Source organism: Hemiscyllium ocellatum, chromosome 33 (genome assembly GCF_020745735.1).
Source record: "Hemiscyllium ocellatum isolate sHemOce1 chromosome 33, sHemOce1.pat.X.cur, whole genome shotgun sequence".
Classification (NCBI taxonomy): Eukaryota; Metazoa; Chordata; class Chondrichthyes; order Orectolobiformes; family Hemiscylliidae; genus Hemiscyllium; species Hemiscyllium ocellatum.
In genome coordinates, this window is record NC_083433.1 from 13,922,655 (window position 1) to 13,936,051 (window position 13,397).

The 13,397-nt window shown below is 45.3% G+C and overlaps 1 protein-coding gene across 1 annotated transcript in view; it reads right to left on the reverse strand.

Annotated features, from left to right (window-relative positions):
• Positions 1–13,397, reverse strand: part of LOC132831218 (brain-specific angiogenesis inhibitor 1-associated protein 2-like protein 2) — a 70,884-nt gene that overhangs the window by 14,581 nt on the left and 42,906 nt on the right. Inside the window, exons 9-11 of the mRNA XM_060849229.1 lie at positions 9,528–9,660; positions 8,560–8,767; positions 4,025–4,096 (exon numbers count right to left, since the gene is read on the reverse strand). Of these exons, the coding sequence (XP_060705212.1) occupies positions 4,025–4,096; positions 8,560–8,767; positions 9,528–9,660 (413 nt within the window). The remainder of the gene's footprint in view (positions 1–4,024; positions 4,097–8,559; positions 8,768–9,527; positions 9,661–13,397) is intronic.

Consider the following 13,397-nt stretch of genomic DNA (forward strand, 5'->3'; position numbering starts at 1 on the left):
AGAAACTATTCCCAGTCGTAAAATTAACAAGAACATGGCTTTAAAATGTGTTGCCAACGTGAGGGGAGGGAGAACATTTTCGTGCTCAGATCTGAGACACACTGCCTGGAAGGGTGATGGAGGATTGGTCAATTGAGGGGGCATTAAATAATTATTTAAATAGAAACAATGTACAAGGGTATGGGGTAAATACAGCACCAAGGCATAATGGAGGGTTGGTACAGAACAATGGGTTGAATGGTCTCTTTCTGCAATATTGTGTCTGAAGGCTTCATAACCAGATGGCAAAAATTGATGTGAATCATAGAATCCCTACAGAACTGAAAAAGGCCATTTGGCCCATCAAATCTACACTGGCCCTTTAAAGAGCATCCCACCCAGAAACCCTATCCTAAAACCCTGCATTTCCCATGGCTAAGCAATCTAGCCTGCACATTCCTGGACACAATAGTGCAATTTAGCATGGCCAATCAACCTAACCTGCACATCTTTGGATTGTGGGAGCAAACCGGAGCACCCGGAGGAAACCCACGCAGACATGGGGGAGAACATGCAAACTGCACACAGACAGTCACCCGAGGCTGGAATCAAACCCAGGTCCCTGATGCTGTATGGCAACAGCACTAACCACTGAGCCACCATGCCGCTCAGTGTTTACAACCCAAAAGCTGCAGGAAGCAGAACGTAGGTGCGATGTTTGGAATGCATTGCCTGACAATTTTGTAGAGAAGAGTAGGGGGATCTCTCCCTGGGGTCCGGGCTGATCTTTATCCCCCCATGGTGGTGACCTGAACAGAAGATGTGGGTCATCGGCATGAATGGGATTTTGCTGTGCATGCCCTTATAGGGGTTTATAAAATAATGTGGGGTCTAGATTGAATTAATGGTAGCTGTCCTTTCCCTAGGATGGGGGAATTTCAAGATTGGGGGCACAATTTTAAAGTGAGAGGAGGGAGATTTTAAAAAGGCATGAGGGGCAATTTCTTTTACACAGAGAGAGGTTCACGTGTGGATTGAACCTCCCGAGGAAGTGGTGGATGTGGGTACAGTTGCAACATTTACAAGTCATTTGGATCAGTACAAGGATAGGAAAGGTTATGACAGATATGGGTCAGGAACAGGCAGGTGGGACTAATTTTGTTTGGGATTATGGCTGGCATGGACTGTTTGGACTGAAGGGTCTGTTTCCGCGCTGTACAACTCTATGACTCTACAACTTTTAAAAGGCATCTGGATGGGGACATGAATAGAAAGGGCTAAGAGGGATATATATACAAATCAATGCCTCAGTCCCTAACTTAGCAGCTGTGTGTCAAACTTCCTGATTTGGCCATAAATTGCTTTGGGGATGTCACATGAGGCTGTGCGGGGCGCTACATAAATGCACGCCTTGTGCTGGAGGGATGGCTAGCAGTCTCAAATGTTTTCCCAACTGTGAGTATTCTTCTATGTGTGTGTCTGTCTGTGTTTATGTGCGTGTTATGTATGTATATGTGTGTATGTGTGTGCATGTGTGTATGCATATGTGTGTGTATATGTGTGTGTACGTATGTGTATGTGTGTGTGTGTGTATGTGTATGTGTGTGTGTGTGTGTGTGTATGTCTGTGTATGTGTGTGTATGTGTGCATGTGTGTGTATGTGTATGTGTGTGTGTGTATGTGTGCATATGTGTGTGTGTGTGTGTGTGTGTGTGTATGTGTGTATGTGTGTGTGTGTGTGTGTGTGTGTGTATGTCTGTGTGTATGTGTATGTGTGCGTATGGGTGTATGTGTGTGTGTGTGTGCGCACGCACTTCTTTAGGTCTCAGGTCTTGAGAGGACACTGGCTATCATCGGTGTCTGTGTGGCTCTGTGGTTCAGCTCGGTAAGAAGTTATTGTAGTTTGCTGATATCTCCAGCAGATGGTGTCCCTCCTGTTCTTACCCCAAACCATTGGTCTCTGCTGGAAGGGTTCACAGGCACATACAAAACCTGTTTGTCTACATTATCATCACACCTCTCCCAACCATCAAGACCTGAAGTGGGACTCAAACTCAGCACCTCTGGTTCAGGGTGCTGTCCACTGTGTCACAAGACGCGCCCATCCGCCTGCGGGTACTAACTAGCAAAAATAATTTGAGAAGGAAATGAGAACAAGTTTCTTTCAACAATTATTGCCGGACTCCTTTATCAGATTGGGTATATCAGGAGTAGGCCATTCAGCCCCTTTCACTAGTAGGGACGCTCAGATTTCATATGCATTGATATCACACTTGAATGTCATAAACTCATTGAGATATACAGCATGGAACCAGACCCTTTGGTCCAACTTGTCCATGTTGACCAGATATCCTCAACTAACCAATTGGCCGTGCTAAATTGTCCATAGTGTTAGGTGAAGGGGTAAATGTAGATGGGTCTGGGTGGGTTGCAATTAGATTGGTTGGTGTGGACTTGTTGGACTGAAGGGCCAGTTTCCACAGTGTAAGTAATCTAATTTAAATCGAGTCCCATTTGCCAGCATTTGGCCCATATCCTTCTAAATCCTTCTTATTCATGTACCAATCAAGATGCCTTTTAAATGCTGTAACTGTACCAGCCTCCATCACTTCCTCTGGCAGCTCATTCCATACACAACCACCCTTTGCATGAAAAAGTTATCCTTTAGGTCCCTTTTGAATGTTTTCGCTCTCACCTTAAACCTAAGTCCTCTAGTTTTGGATTCCCATATCCCGGGGAAAAGACCTTGACTATTCACCTATCCATGCCCCTCAAGATTTTGTAAAGTTTTATAAGGTCACTCCTCAGCCTCTGACGCTCCATGGAAAATAGCCCCAGCATATTCAACCTCTCTCTATAGCTGCAACCCTGGCAACAACCTTGTAAATCCTGAAGAGATGAACCTCTGTGTAGCAAATGGTCTATCTTGACATTTCTCACTCATGATGAAGGAGGTAGGATTTCAACCCCTTACCATTTCCCCCTTTCCTATTACCCAAGTTACCCAGATACCCGTGCAGCTCATGAGAAATATGAGGAGAGACTAGCAGGTTTGAGTGTCAGTTGGTGTCACAATTTGTAATTCAGCATCTGTGCTCCACCGGGAGCTGTATCCCTCATTTGGGTTTCTGGAATTAATATGATCTACAGACGGTGGGGGAGCTCTGCTAAAAGAAGATACTTGTTGTCAAAGTTTTCCACCTTGCTTTCATCAAGAGAAATGCAAGAATACCAAATTTCAAAATATTATAACAATGTATACCACGAGGGAGTCAATGGACTCCTCAGTTAGCTCTGATAGGCCAAAGCGTTGCCATGGAGGGAACTACAGGCTTCTGCAAGCTCTTGGGTATGGCAGTAAACACACCACCATTACGTACTTGCCAAACACAAATCAAAATGTCTGTGTTGGATATGAGCCTATAATTGTGGCAACACTTGATGAACAATCCTAATATGCTAATGACTACAGAAACAACAGATAGTAGATAATCATTTGTGCTCAGTTATGCTTGCTGAAGAGGATATAAATTAATTTGCAGAGACATGTTCTCTGCAAACAAAAGGAATATGTTCAAATTTAACACCCTGAGATTGGGTAGCCTATCACACTCCATTACATTCTCCATGGCAAGACCTCAGAGTTTACTTGTTAACCAATCACTGCCACTCTGCGCCCCCCTCCCCCACCACCAACTCTTTTTTCTTGTAATTATGATTGGTTGAACTTTGACACTCTTGAATTTGTCCTGATGTGTCAAAGCACAGAATTTTGGGAAATGTATCCCTCCTTTCACCAATAATCCACAGGGACCTTTATCCTTGGTAACAATACAACAATAAGCGGCCAAAGGGGTTGAACGAGCTCAGTTCTTCAGTCCCCTGCCAAGAAAGTGCGGCAACAATTGGTTTTCCTTTGGCCAGATGTGTAACAAACACCAAGTTATGTCAGGATGGCCATGCAGAAGATGCTTTGTAACTGTATCTATATGGTTAATGTATCACTCAAACTGGTACTCATTCCCCCCCGCTCCAGTACAATTACCTAGTTGAAGGCTCTCGTCTTCGTATCTCTTCTTCCAAAGGCCTAACGAATGAGCATGGGAACCAGCCCTGTCTGTAAGCACAGATTCAATAGACAATCATGGATTAAAGAGAGAGAAACACAGAAGTATCCTCAACACTAACTATCGCAAATTTCTGAAAACATTCTACATGTATCCAGGCACCTCCAGTAAGGCAAGATCCTGTTGATCATTAATTATGTTTAACAGTTAACCACACCATGTCAGATCTGGAGTCACGTGTAAACCAGACCAGGTAAGGATGACAGATTTCCTTCCCTAATGGGCATCAGTGACCATGATGGGTTTTTAAACATCAATTGACAATACTGTCATGGTCACCAGAATCCATTAACTGGATTTAAGCTTCACCAACCGCAGGGGCAGGATTTGAGCCTCAGTTCTCAGGGCTTTAACCATGACTCTCTGGATTACTAGTCCACTGACATTACCACGACTCTACCGTCTCTAAAAGTAACAACAAAGTTGGAGCAACTTTACTATGTGGATGCTGACTGGTTCGAAATGGTTAACACGTGACCAACCGGAAGGGGCAGGCTAGGGGGAGCTGACAGCCTCATGGTATTTGTGCTGAACTAGTATCATAGACTCCCTACAGTGCGGAAACAGGCCATTGGGCCCAACAACTCCACACTGACCCTCTGAAGTGTAACTCACCCAGACCCATTCCCATACCTTGTTATCCTATATTTACTCCTGACTAATGCACCTAACCTACACATCCCTGGACACTATGGGGCAATTGAGCATGGCCAATCCACCTAACCTGCACATCTTTGGACTGTGGGAGGAAACCGGAGCACCTGGAAGAAACCTATGCAGACACGGAGAGAATGTGCAAACTCCACACAGACAGTCACCTGAGGGTAGAATAGACCCCAGGTCTCTGGCACCGTGAGGCAGCAGTGCTAACCACTGAGCCACTGTGCTGCCCCAAAACTATTAACTCAGAGGCCTACATGATGTCCTGGCACCCAGGTTCAAATCCCACTATAGCAGAATTTCATTTTAATAAAAAATATGGAATTAGGAGCTTAGTGATGACAGTGAGCCTTTGTTGATTGTTGGGGGAAAACCCATCTGGTTCATTAACATTCTTCAGGGAAGCAAATTACCATCTTAACTGGATTGGTCTACACGTGACTCCAGACCCACAACAATATGGTTGACACTTTAAAACCCTCTGGGCAGTGAGGAATGGGCTGCAGGTGCTGACCTCACCGGTAATGCACATTGCGAATGAATTGAAAAACAGTAAGGTGTTTTGCTAGCCCTCAATTCTCCAAGGTCAGCTCAATATAATTTCACAGAAATATCAGGTCAAATAAAAATGCACGTAAGACCATGTGGATGTGAAAAATTGCATCTAAATCAAATTTAAAGGGGATAAGCAATTAAAGGGAAAGTGTCAGGCTGGTGGGGTAAAAAGTATACTCAAGGCTAGTTTTGTATTATCTTAACTGCTGTGATTGGACAAAGTCAGAGTGACGATGGTAGTATTGGGGAAACTACAGATGCACATGGTGAAGATGTGAAATAGGCAACAGATAAGGAGCAAGGATAAAAGAGTAATATTGAGCTCAAGACTGAAGTATTCCAGACACTTAACAAGTCCATTGGTACAGCTCCCAGTGAAATATTGTGTGCAGTTCTGATACTTTTTCTTTTCTCAGGGGATGTGGGTGTCTCTGGCGAGGCCAGTGAGAGTTGCCAGTTCCTAACTGCCCTTGAATTGATGGTTTGCTCAGCCATTCCAGAGAGTAGTTAAGGGTCACAGAGTCATACAGCACAGAATCAGACCCTTCAGTCCAACTCATTTATGCCAACCCATAAACCCAAACTAAACTAGTCCCACTTTCCTGTGCTTTGCCCACATCCCTCCAAACCTTTCCTATCCATGCACTTATCTAAATGTCTTTTAAACGTTGTAACTGTTGCAACCCACATTCACCTCTTCCTCAGGTATTTCATTCTGCTCTCAAACCAAAACACTTGCCCCTTGGGTCCTTTTATAAATCTATCTCCTTTCTTTTTAAAAATATACCCCATGGTCTTGAAATTTCCCATCCAAGGGAAAAGGCACCTACCATTAATTCTATCTATAGCCCTCCTGATTTTATAAACTTCTATCAGGTCGCCTCTTAGTCTCCTATGTTGCGATGAAAAAAGTCCCAGCCTATGCAGCATTTCTTTATAACCCAAACATCCCATACCTGATAATACCCTCATAAATAAATGTCTGAACCCTCTCTAGCTTAATAATATCCTTTCTATAACAGAGAGACCAGAACTGGGCACAGTACTCCAGAAGAGGCCTTGCCCCATGTCTTGTGCAACCTCAACCTGACGCCCCAACTCCTACACTCAAAGGACTGAGCAATGAAGGCACGCTTGCTAAACACCTTTTTAGCCACCCACTCTATACTTGATGCAAACTTCAAAACAATCATGTGCCAGAACTCCTAGGTCCCTCTGTTCTAGAACACCATTCACCTTGCTGTGGCTCGGGAGTCACGTGTAGGCCAGACTGGCTAAGGATGGCAGGTTTCCTTCCCTAAAGGGCATTAGTGACTCCAGATGTTTTAACAATGGCTGTCATGGCCACTATTACATATTCCAGAATTATTGACCGCATTTGAGTTCAGTCAGCTGCCATGGTCAAAACTAAATCCAATCCCAATTCTCAGAGATAATGATAATCCTATCCTTCAGTGAATTTAAAGGAACATTTTGACCTGACTGCGTAATATTTACAGTTAACGTACATCACTCACTAATCATTTCGGTCGTACCTCCAACATAGAGTCATGAAGCATAGAAACAGACCCTTTGGTCCAACTCATCCATGCCGACCAAGTTTCCCAAACTAAACTAGTTCCACTTGCCTGCGTTCGACCCATATTCCTCTAAACTCTTCCTATTCATGTACCTGTCCATATGTCGTTTAAATGTTGTAACTGTGCCTGTATCTATCACTTCCTCTGGCACTTCATTCCTCACACGAATGACACTCTGTGTAAAAAGGTTGCCCCTCAGATCCCTTTCTCCCCTCATTTTAAAATTATGCCCTCTAGCTTTGAACTTTCCAATCCTAGGGAAAAGATCTTTGCTTTTCACCTTATCTGTGCCCCTCAGGATTGTATAAACCTCTGTAACACTTAGGATTATGCACCAATATCAAAAGTCAAATGGGGTGGCATGGTGGCTCAGTGGTTAGCACTGCTACCCTCAAAGGAGGAGTGTGGCTTTGTTCCAAACCTCAGGTGACTGTCTGTGTGGAGTTTGCACATTCTCCCAGTGTGTGTGCAATTTCTCCCAATGCTCTGGTTTCCTCCCAGAATCTAAAGATATGCAGGTGGATTGGCTATGCTAAATTGCTCATTGTGTCCAGGGATGTACAGTCTAGGTGGGTTAGCCGTGGGAAATGTGGGGTTATGAGGATAGGGTAGAGGTCTGGGGGCGTCAGGGTGGAATTCTCTTTGGAGGATCAGTGCAGGCTCAATATGCTGAATGACGTCTTTCCGCACTGTAGGGATTCTTTTATAGGAAGATGGAGGAGACATATTTGTTGCTGATCAGCATAGAGGGAGGTAAAAGCCAAACTGCTTTGCATTCATGAAACTGACTTCGCTGTTAAAGATAATATTTTACTGTCAGGGAGAAAAGAAAAACATGTTACTGAAGCTTTTCGTTTTGCACTCATCAGGACAAGTGCAAGAATCCCAATTTTCGATTCATCACAACTATTTATGCTGCAGGAGGAAAGGGTACTGATTGGTTGACTAATCAACCCTGATTGGCTAAGGTATTGCCAATGAGAAAGCACCAAGCTCCTGGCTGCTTCAAAACAGAAATAAGGTTAATACTTGTAGTGACAAGCATGAATGGGCCATGTTACATGTTTGACTAATTATTTTAAAGTGACTGCTAGTGTAGCTGATAATCTATCCAGGATTGTTCAGCAAGTGTTGCCTCATCACAGATGCACATCCAACAGTAGACATTATATTTTGAGATTTGCAAACTGCGTTTAATCGAATGGGCAGGCCCTGTTGGATCACCTGGGAGCAGAGAGAACCCTTTGCTCCCCGATGTTTTCTCCATGTCACTATCTTGCCAGCCAATAAAGACAATGTTCCCCTGTGGTAGCCATGACATGGAGGAGCCGGTGTTGGACTGGGGTGGACAAGGTCAGAAGTCACACGACACTGGGTTTTAGTTCAACAGGTTCATTTGAAACCACAAGCTTTCGAAGCCTTTCGGAGTGCATCCACCTGATGAAGGGGCAGTGCTCTGAAAGCTTGTGATTTCAGATAAACCCGTTGGACCATAACCTGGTGTGGTGTGACTCCTGACTTTCTCCTGTGGTAGTAATTGTTACGATTGTTTGAAATTTGGAACTTGTCTTAATGAGGGCAAGGCAGAAGGAGTTGGCTCTCTGTTTCTCTTCTCAACCACATTCACGTTCCATCAAGTGATTGTTAGAATTACGTACTTGGGTGTGCCTTCCAATTTTCCATAAAGCCAGCCATTCCTCGCCTCAGGAACCAAAATGGCGATAATATCCCCTCTTTCAAAACTTAACATGGTTTTATTGCTGCCGGCGGAGTGAGAGGCAATGGCTTGTACACGAGGATTGACCATTGCATTAATCTTTTCTCCAAGTGAGCCAGCCTTTGACAGACGCCCCTCAGAGCCTGCTCCTGAGAAAACAGACAACAGATATCATCACTCACTGGGTGTACATGTTCCTGCAGCCATCAATCATTGCACCATTCCACTCCCCTGAAGCTTCATAACCTATTTAGACTTCCCGCTCACACATGTCGCTCTGAAATTACAGCGTCAACAACAATATTAGTCTTGTTGGGACGCCATGTTGGGACATTGGTGTTGGGATGCCATGTTGCGGACATTGGTTGGCCACTTCTGGTCTCCCTGCTGCAGGAAAGATGTTGTGAAAATTGAAAGGGCTCAGAAAAGACTTACAAGCATGTTGCCAGGGTTGGAGGGTTTGAGCTATAAGGAGAAGCAAAATAGGCTGGGGCTGTTTTACCTGGAGCGTTGGAGGCTAAGGGGTGACTTTAAAAATCACGAGTGACATGGTTAGGGTGAATAGTCAAGATGTTTTCCCTGGGGTGGGGGAGTCCAAAACTGGAGGACTGGGTTCAATGGGCCAAATGGCCTACCTCTGTTTCTACTTTTTATGTTTCTATGTCTTCAAAACATTGATGATGTTTTGAAATGAATTAAAGGTTTATTATATATTGTTTAAGGGAACTGAAATCAAGTTAATGATAGAGAAGGAACATTATTTCATTTAAAACAGATTGTAGATGCATTTCCTTTGAAAGCTGTGGTCAGTTTGGGAGACTGGACAGATAAAAATTCAGTGCAGAGGCATGTGAGGTGATTATGAAGAACATGAGTAGTACGCATATGAGAAACTCCAGAACATCTTACTTGGTAAGGCATTTCTTTCCTCAAGTTGCCTGTGGTCAGAGTGTGGATACGTGGTCAGCTCTGCCCCATTTAATTCATGACTCGATGACTGAGGGCTGAGAACATAGCTAAACCTCGAGACATTATCATCACTCTGTGGGGACAATGTTTTGAGAAAGAAAAACACAAAAAACGTCAACAAGCTGGGTCCTTAGCTTTCAAATAACTTTATTTCCAGCAGTTACACAATACACTCTATCACGTGGTTCCGTTGCAGTTCTGTGCCAGATTACACCTGCACTTGCTTGTTTGACATAATAGTATGTATACGTAAACTAAAACTTAACTGAAGTAGTAAAAACACAATGCATCTGAAAGGGTTAATGTTGTAGACTGCACACTAGCTCACACTAGATCCTCATGGTAGTAAATATTTCATCCCTGTCTCCTGATTGTCTTAGTCATTCTGTCTAACTACCAGTGTAGCACCTATTGTCATCATGCAGTTAACTGTACAGTCATAAAGATATACAGCATGGAAACAGACCCTTCAGTCCAACTTGTCCATACCAACCAGATATCCTAAATTAATCTAGTCCCATTTGACAGCACTTGGCCCATATCCTTCAAAACCCTTCCTAATCATTTACCCATCGGCATATCTTTTAAGTGTTGCATTTGCACCAGCCTCCACCACTTCCTCTGGCAGCTCATTCCATACATGCACCACCCTCTGTGTGAAAAAGTTGCCCCTTTTTAAATCTATCCTCTCTCAGTTTAAACCTATGTCCTCTAAGTTTCAACTCCACTATGCTGGGAAAAAGACCTTGTCTATTTACCCTATCCATGCCCCTCATAATTTTGTAAACTTCTATAAGGTCACCCCTCAGCCTCCGATGCTCCAGGAAAAACAGCCCCAGCCTGTTCAGCTTCTCCCTATAGCTCAGATCCTCCAACCTTGGCAACATCCTTGTAAATCTTTTCTGAACACTTTCAGATTTCACAACATTCTTCTGACAAGAGGGAGACCAGAACTGAATGTGATATTCCAAAAGTGGCCTAACCAATGTCCTGTACAGCTGCAACATGATTTCCCAACTCTGATACTCGATGCTTGGTTTGTAGGTTTTCAGACAGAGCCTGAACACAACGAGTGATAGTGATCTGGATCTACATAACATTTTCTTCAATTCAACCCCAGGGCATCAATGTGGACTTCAACAGTTTCCTCATTTCCCCTTCCCCCACCTCACCCTAGTTCCAAACTTCCAGCTCAGCACTGTCCCCATGACTTGTCCGGACTTGTCCTACTGCCTATCTCTCCTTTGGGAATTCCTCAAAAAGCAAATTGAGAGCTAATGAACGTTTAGACTCCTGCTCAGAAATGATAATGCCAGCATGCTGTCCAATGGTCAATAGCTCTCTGGACCAATCCAACAGAAGAAATAAAGGAAAAGTCCTTTCTATTTTCTAAATGCCTCTTCCTACTAATGCCGATGTAAATACCCCTAAGATATAGGCACCACCAAAGTCATGTGACTGCTGCGTTCATCCTTTTGGTTTGGAAGGTGCTCTCAAAGGAGATTTGGTGGTGGGTTTCGGCAGTGCACCTTGTAGATGGTGTTCACCATGCATCAGTGCTGACAGGGAGTGAATGTTGGCAGGGGTGAATGGGCCAGTCAAGATGTAAGCTTCATTCTGGATGGTGTTGAGAACTTTGAGTATTATTAGAGCTATCTGGATTAGTGGGTGCTGGAAGAGCATAGCAGTTCAGGCAGCATCCAAGGAGCAGCGAAATCGACGTTTCGGGCAAAAGCCCTTCATCAGGAATAAAAAGCCTTTTAAAGGCAGTGAGCCTGAAGCGTGGAGAGATAAGCTAGAGGAGGGTAGGGGTGGCGATAAAGTAGCATAGAGTACAATGGGTGAGTGGGGGAAGGGATGAAGGTGATAGGTCAGGGAGGAGAGGGTGGAGTGGATAGGTGGAAAAGGAGCTAGGCAGGTCGGACAAGTCCGGACAAGTCATGGGGACAGTACTGAGCTGGAAGTTTGGAACTAGGGTGAGGTGGGGGAAGGGGAAATGAGGAAACTGTTGAAGTCCACATTGATGCCCTGGGGTTGAAGTGTTCTGAGGCGGAAGATGAGGCGTTCTTCCTCCAGGCGTCTGATGGTGAGGGAGCAGCGGTGAAGGAGGCCCAGGACCTCCATGTCCTCAGCAGAGTGGGAGGGGGAGTTGAAATGTTGAGCCACGGGGCAGTGTGGTTGATTGGTGCGGGTGTCCCGGAAATGTTCCCTAAAGCGCTCTGCTAGGAGGCGCCCAGTCTCTCTAGTGTAGAGGAGACCGCATCGGGAGCAACGGATACAATAAATGATATTAGTGGATGTGCAGGTAAAACTTTGATGGATGTGGAAGGCTCCTTTAGGGCCGTGGATAGAGGTGAGGGAGGAGGTGTGGGCGCAGGTTTTACAGTTACTGCGGTGGCAGGCGAAAGTGCCAGGATGGGAGGGGGCGTTGTAGGGGGGGCGTGGACCTGACCAGGTAGTCACGGAGGGAACGGTCTTTGCGGAAGGCGGAAAGGGGTGGGGAGGGAAATATACTCCTGGTGATGGGGTTTTTTTGGAGGTGGCAGAAATGTCGGCAGATGATTTGGTTTATGCAAAGGTTGGTAGGGTGGAAGGTGAGCACCAGGGGCGTTCTGTCCTTGTTACGGTTGGAGGGGTGTGGTCTGAGGGCGTAGATACAGGATGTGGATGAGATGCGTTGGAGGGCATCTTTAATCACGTGGGAAGGGAAATTGCAGTCTCTAAAGAAGGAGGCCATCTGGTGTGTTCTGTGGTGGAACTGGTCCTCCTGGGAGCAGATATGGCAGAGGCGGAGGAATTGAGAATACGGGATGGCATTTTTGCAAGAGGTAGGGTGGGAAGAGGTGTAATCCAGGTAGCTGTGGGAGTCGGTGGGTTTGTAAAAAATGTCAGTGTCAAGTCGGTCGTCATTAATGGAGATAGAGAGATCCAGGAAAGGGAGGGAGGTGTCAGAGACGGTCCAGGTAAATTTAAGGTCAGGGTGGAATGTGTTGGTAAGTTGATGAATTGCTCAACCTCCTCGCGGGAGCACGAGGTGGCGTCAATGCAGTCATCAATGTAGCGGAGGAAGAGGTGGGGAGTGGTGCCGATGTAATTACAGAAGATCAACTGTTCTACGTAGCCAACAAAGAGACAGGCATAGCTGGGGCCCATACGTGTGTCCATGGCTACCCCTTTGGTCTGGAGGAAGTGGGAGGATTCAAAGGAGAAATTGTTAAGGGTGAGGACCAGTTCGGCCCAAACGAATGAGAGTGTCGGTGGAAGGGTACTGTTGGGGACGTCTGGTGAGGAAAAAACGGAGGGCTTGGAGGCCCTGGTCATGGCAGATGGAGGTGTAGAGGGATTGGATATCCATGGTGAAGTGAGGCGTTGGGGGCCGGGGAAATGGAAGTCTTGGAGGAGGTGGAGGGCATGGGTGGTGTCTCGAACGTATTCTTTTAAAGGCAGTGAGCCTGAAGCATGGAGAGATAAGCTAGAGGAGGGTGGGGGTGGGGAGAAAGTAGCATAGAGTACAATGGGTGAGTGGGGGAGGGGATGAAGGTGAGTTTAAAGCTATATTAGAGCTATACTCATTCAGGCAAGCAGACAGTCTTCCATCCTCCTCCTGACTTGTGCCTTCAGGATATCCAACAGGCTTTGGGAAGACCTGTACATCAAATTTCCTGACCCCCTGTCTATCAGAACCCAATGATTACAGCCACTCGACCAATTCCTTGCCCTGTTCTAATGAGTTCAGCTAACTTGGCCACCAAATGGGACAATCAGAGCTCCATCTGATGCTGGAAACGGCACTGAAAGTAAAAAATGCTG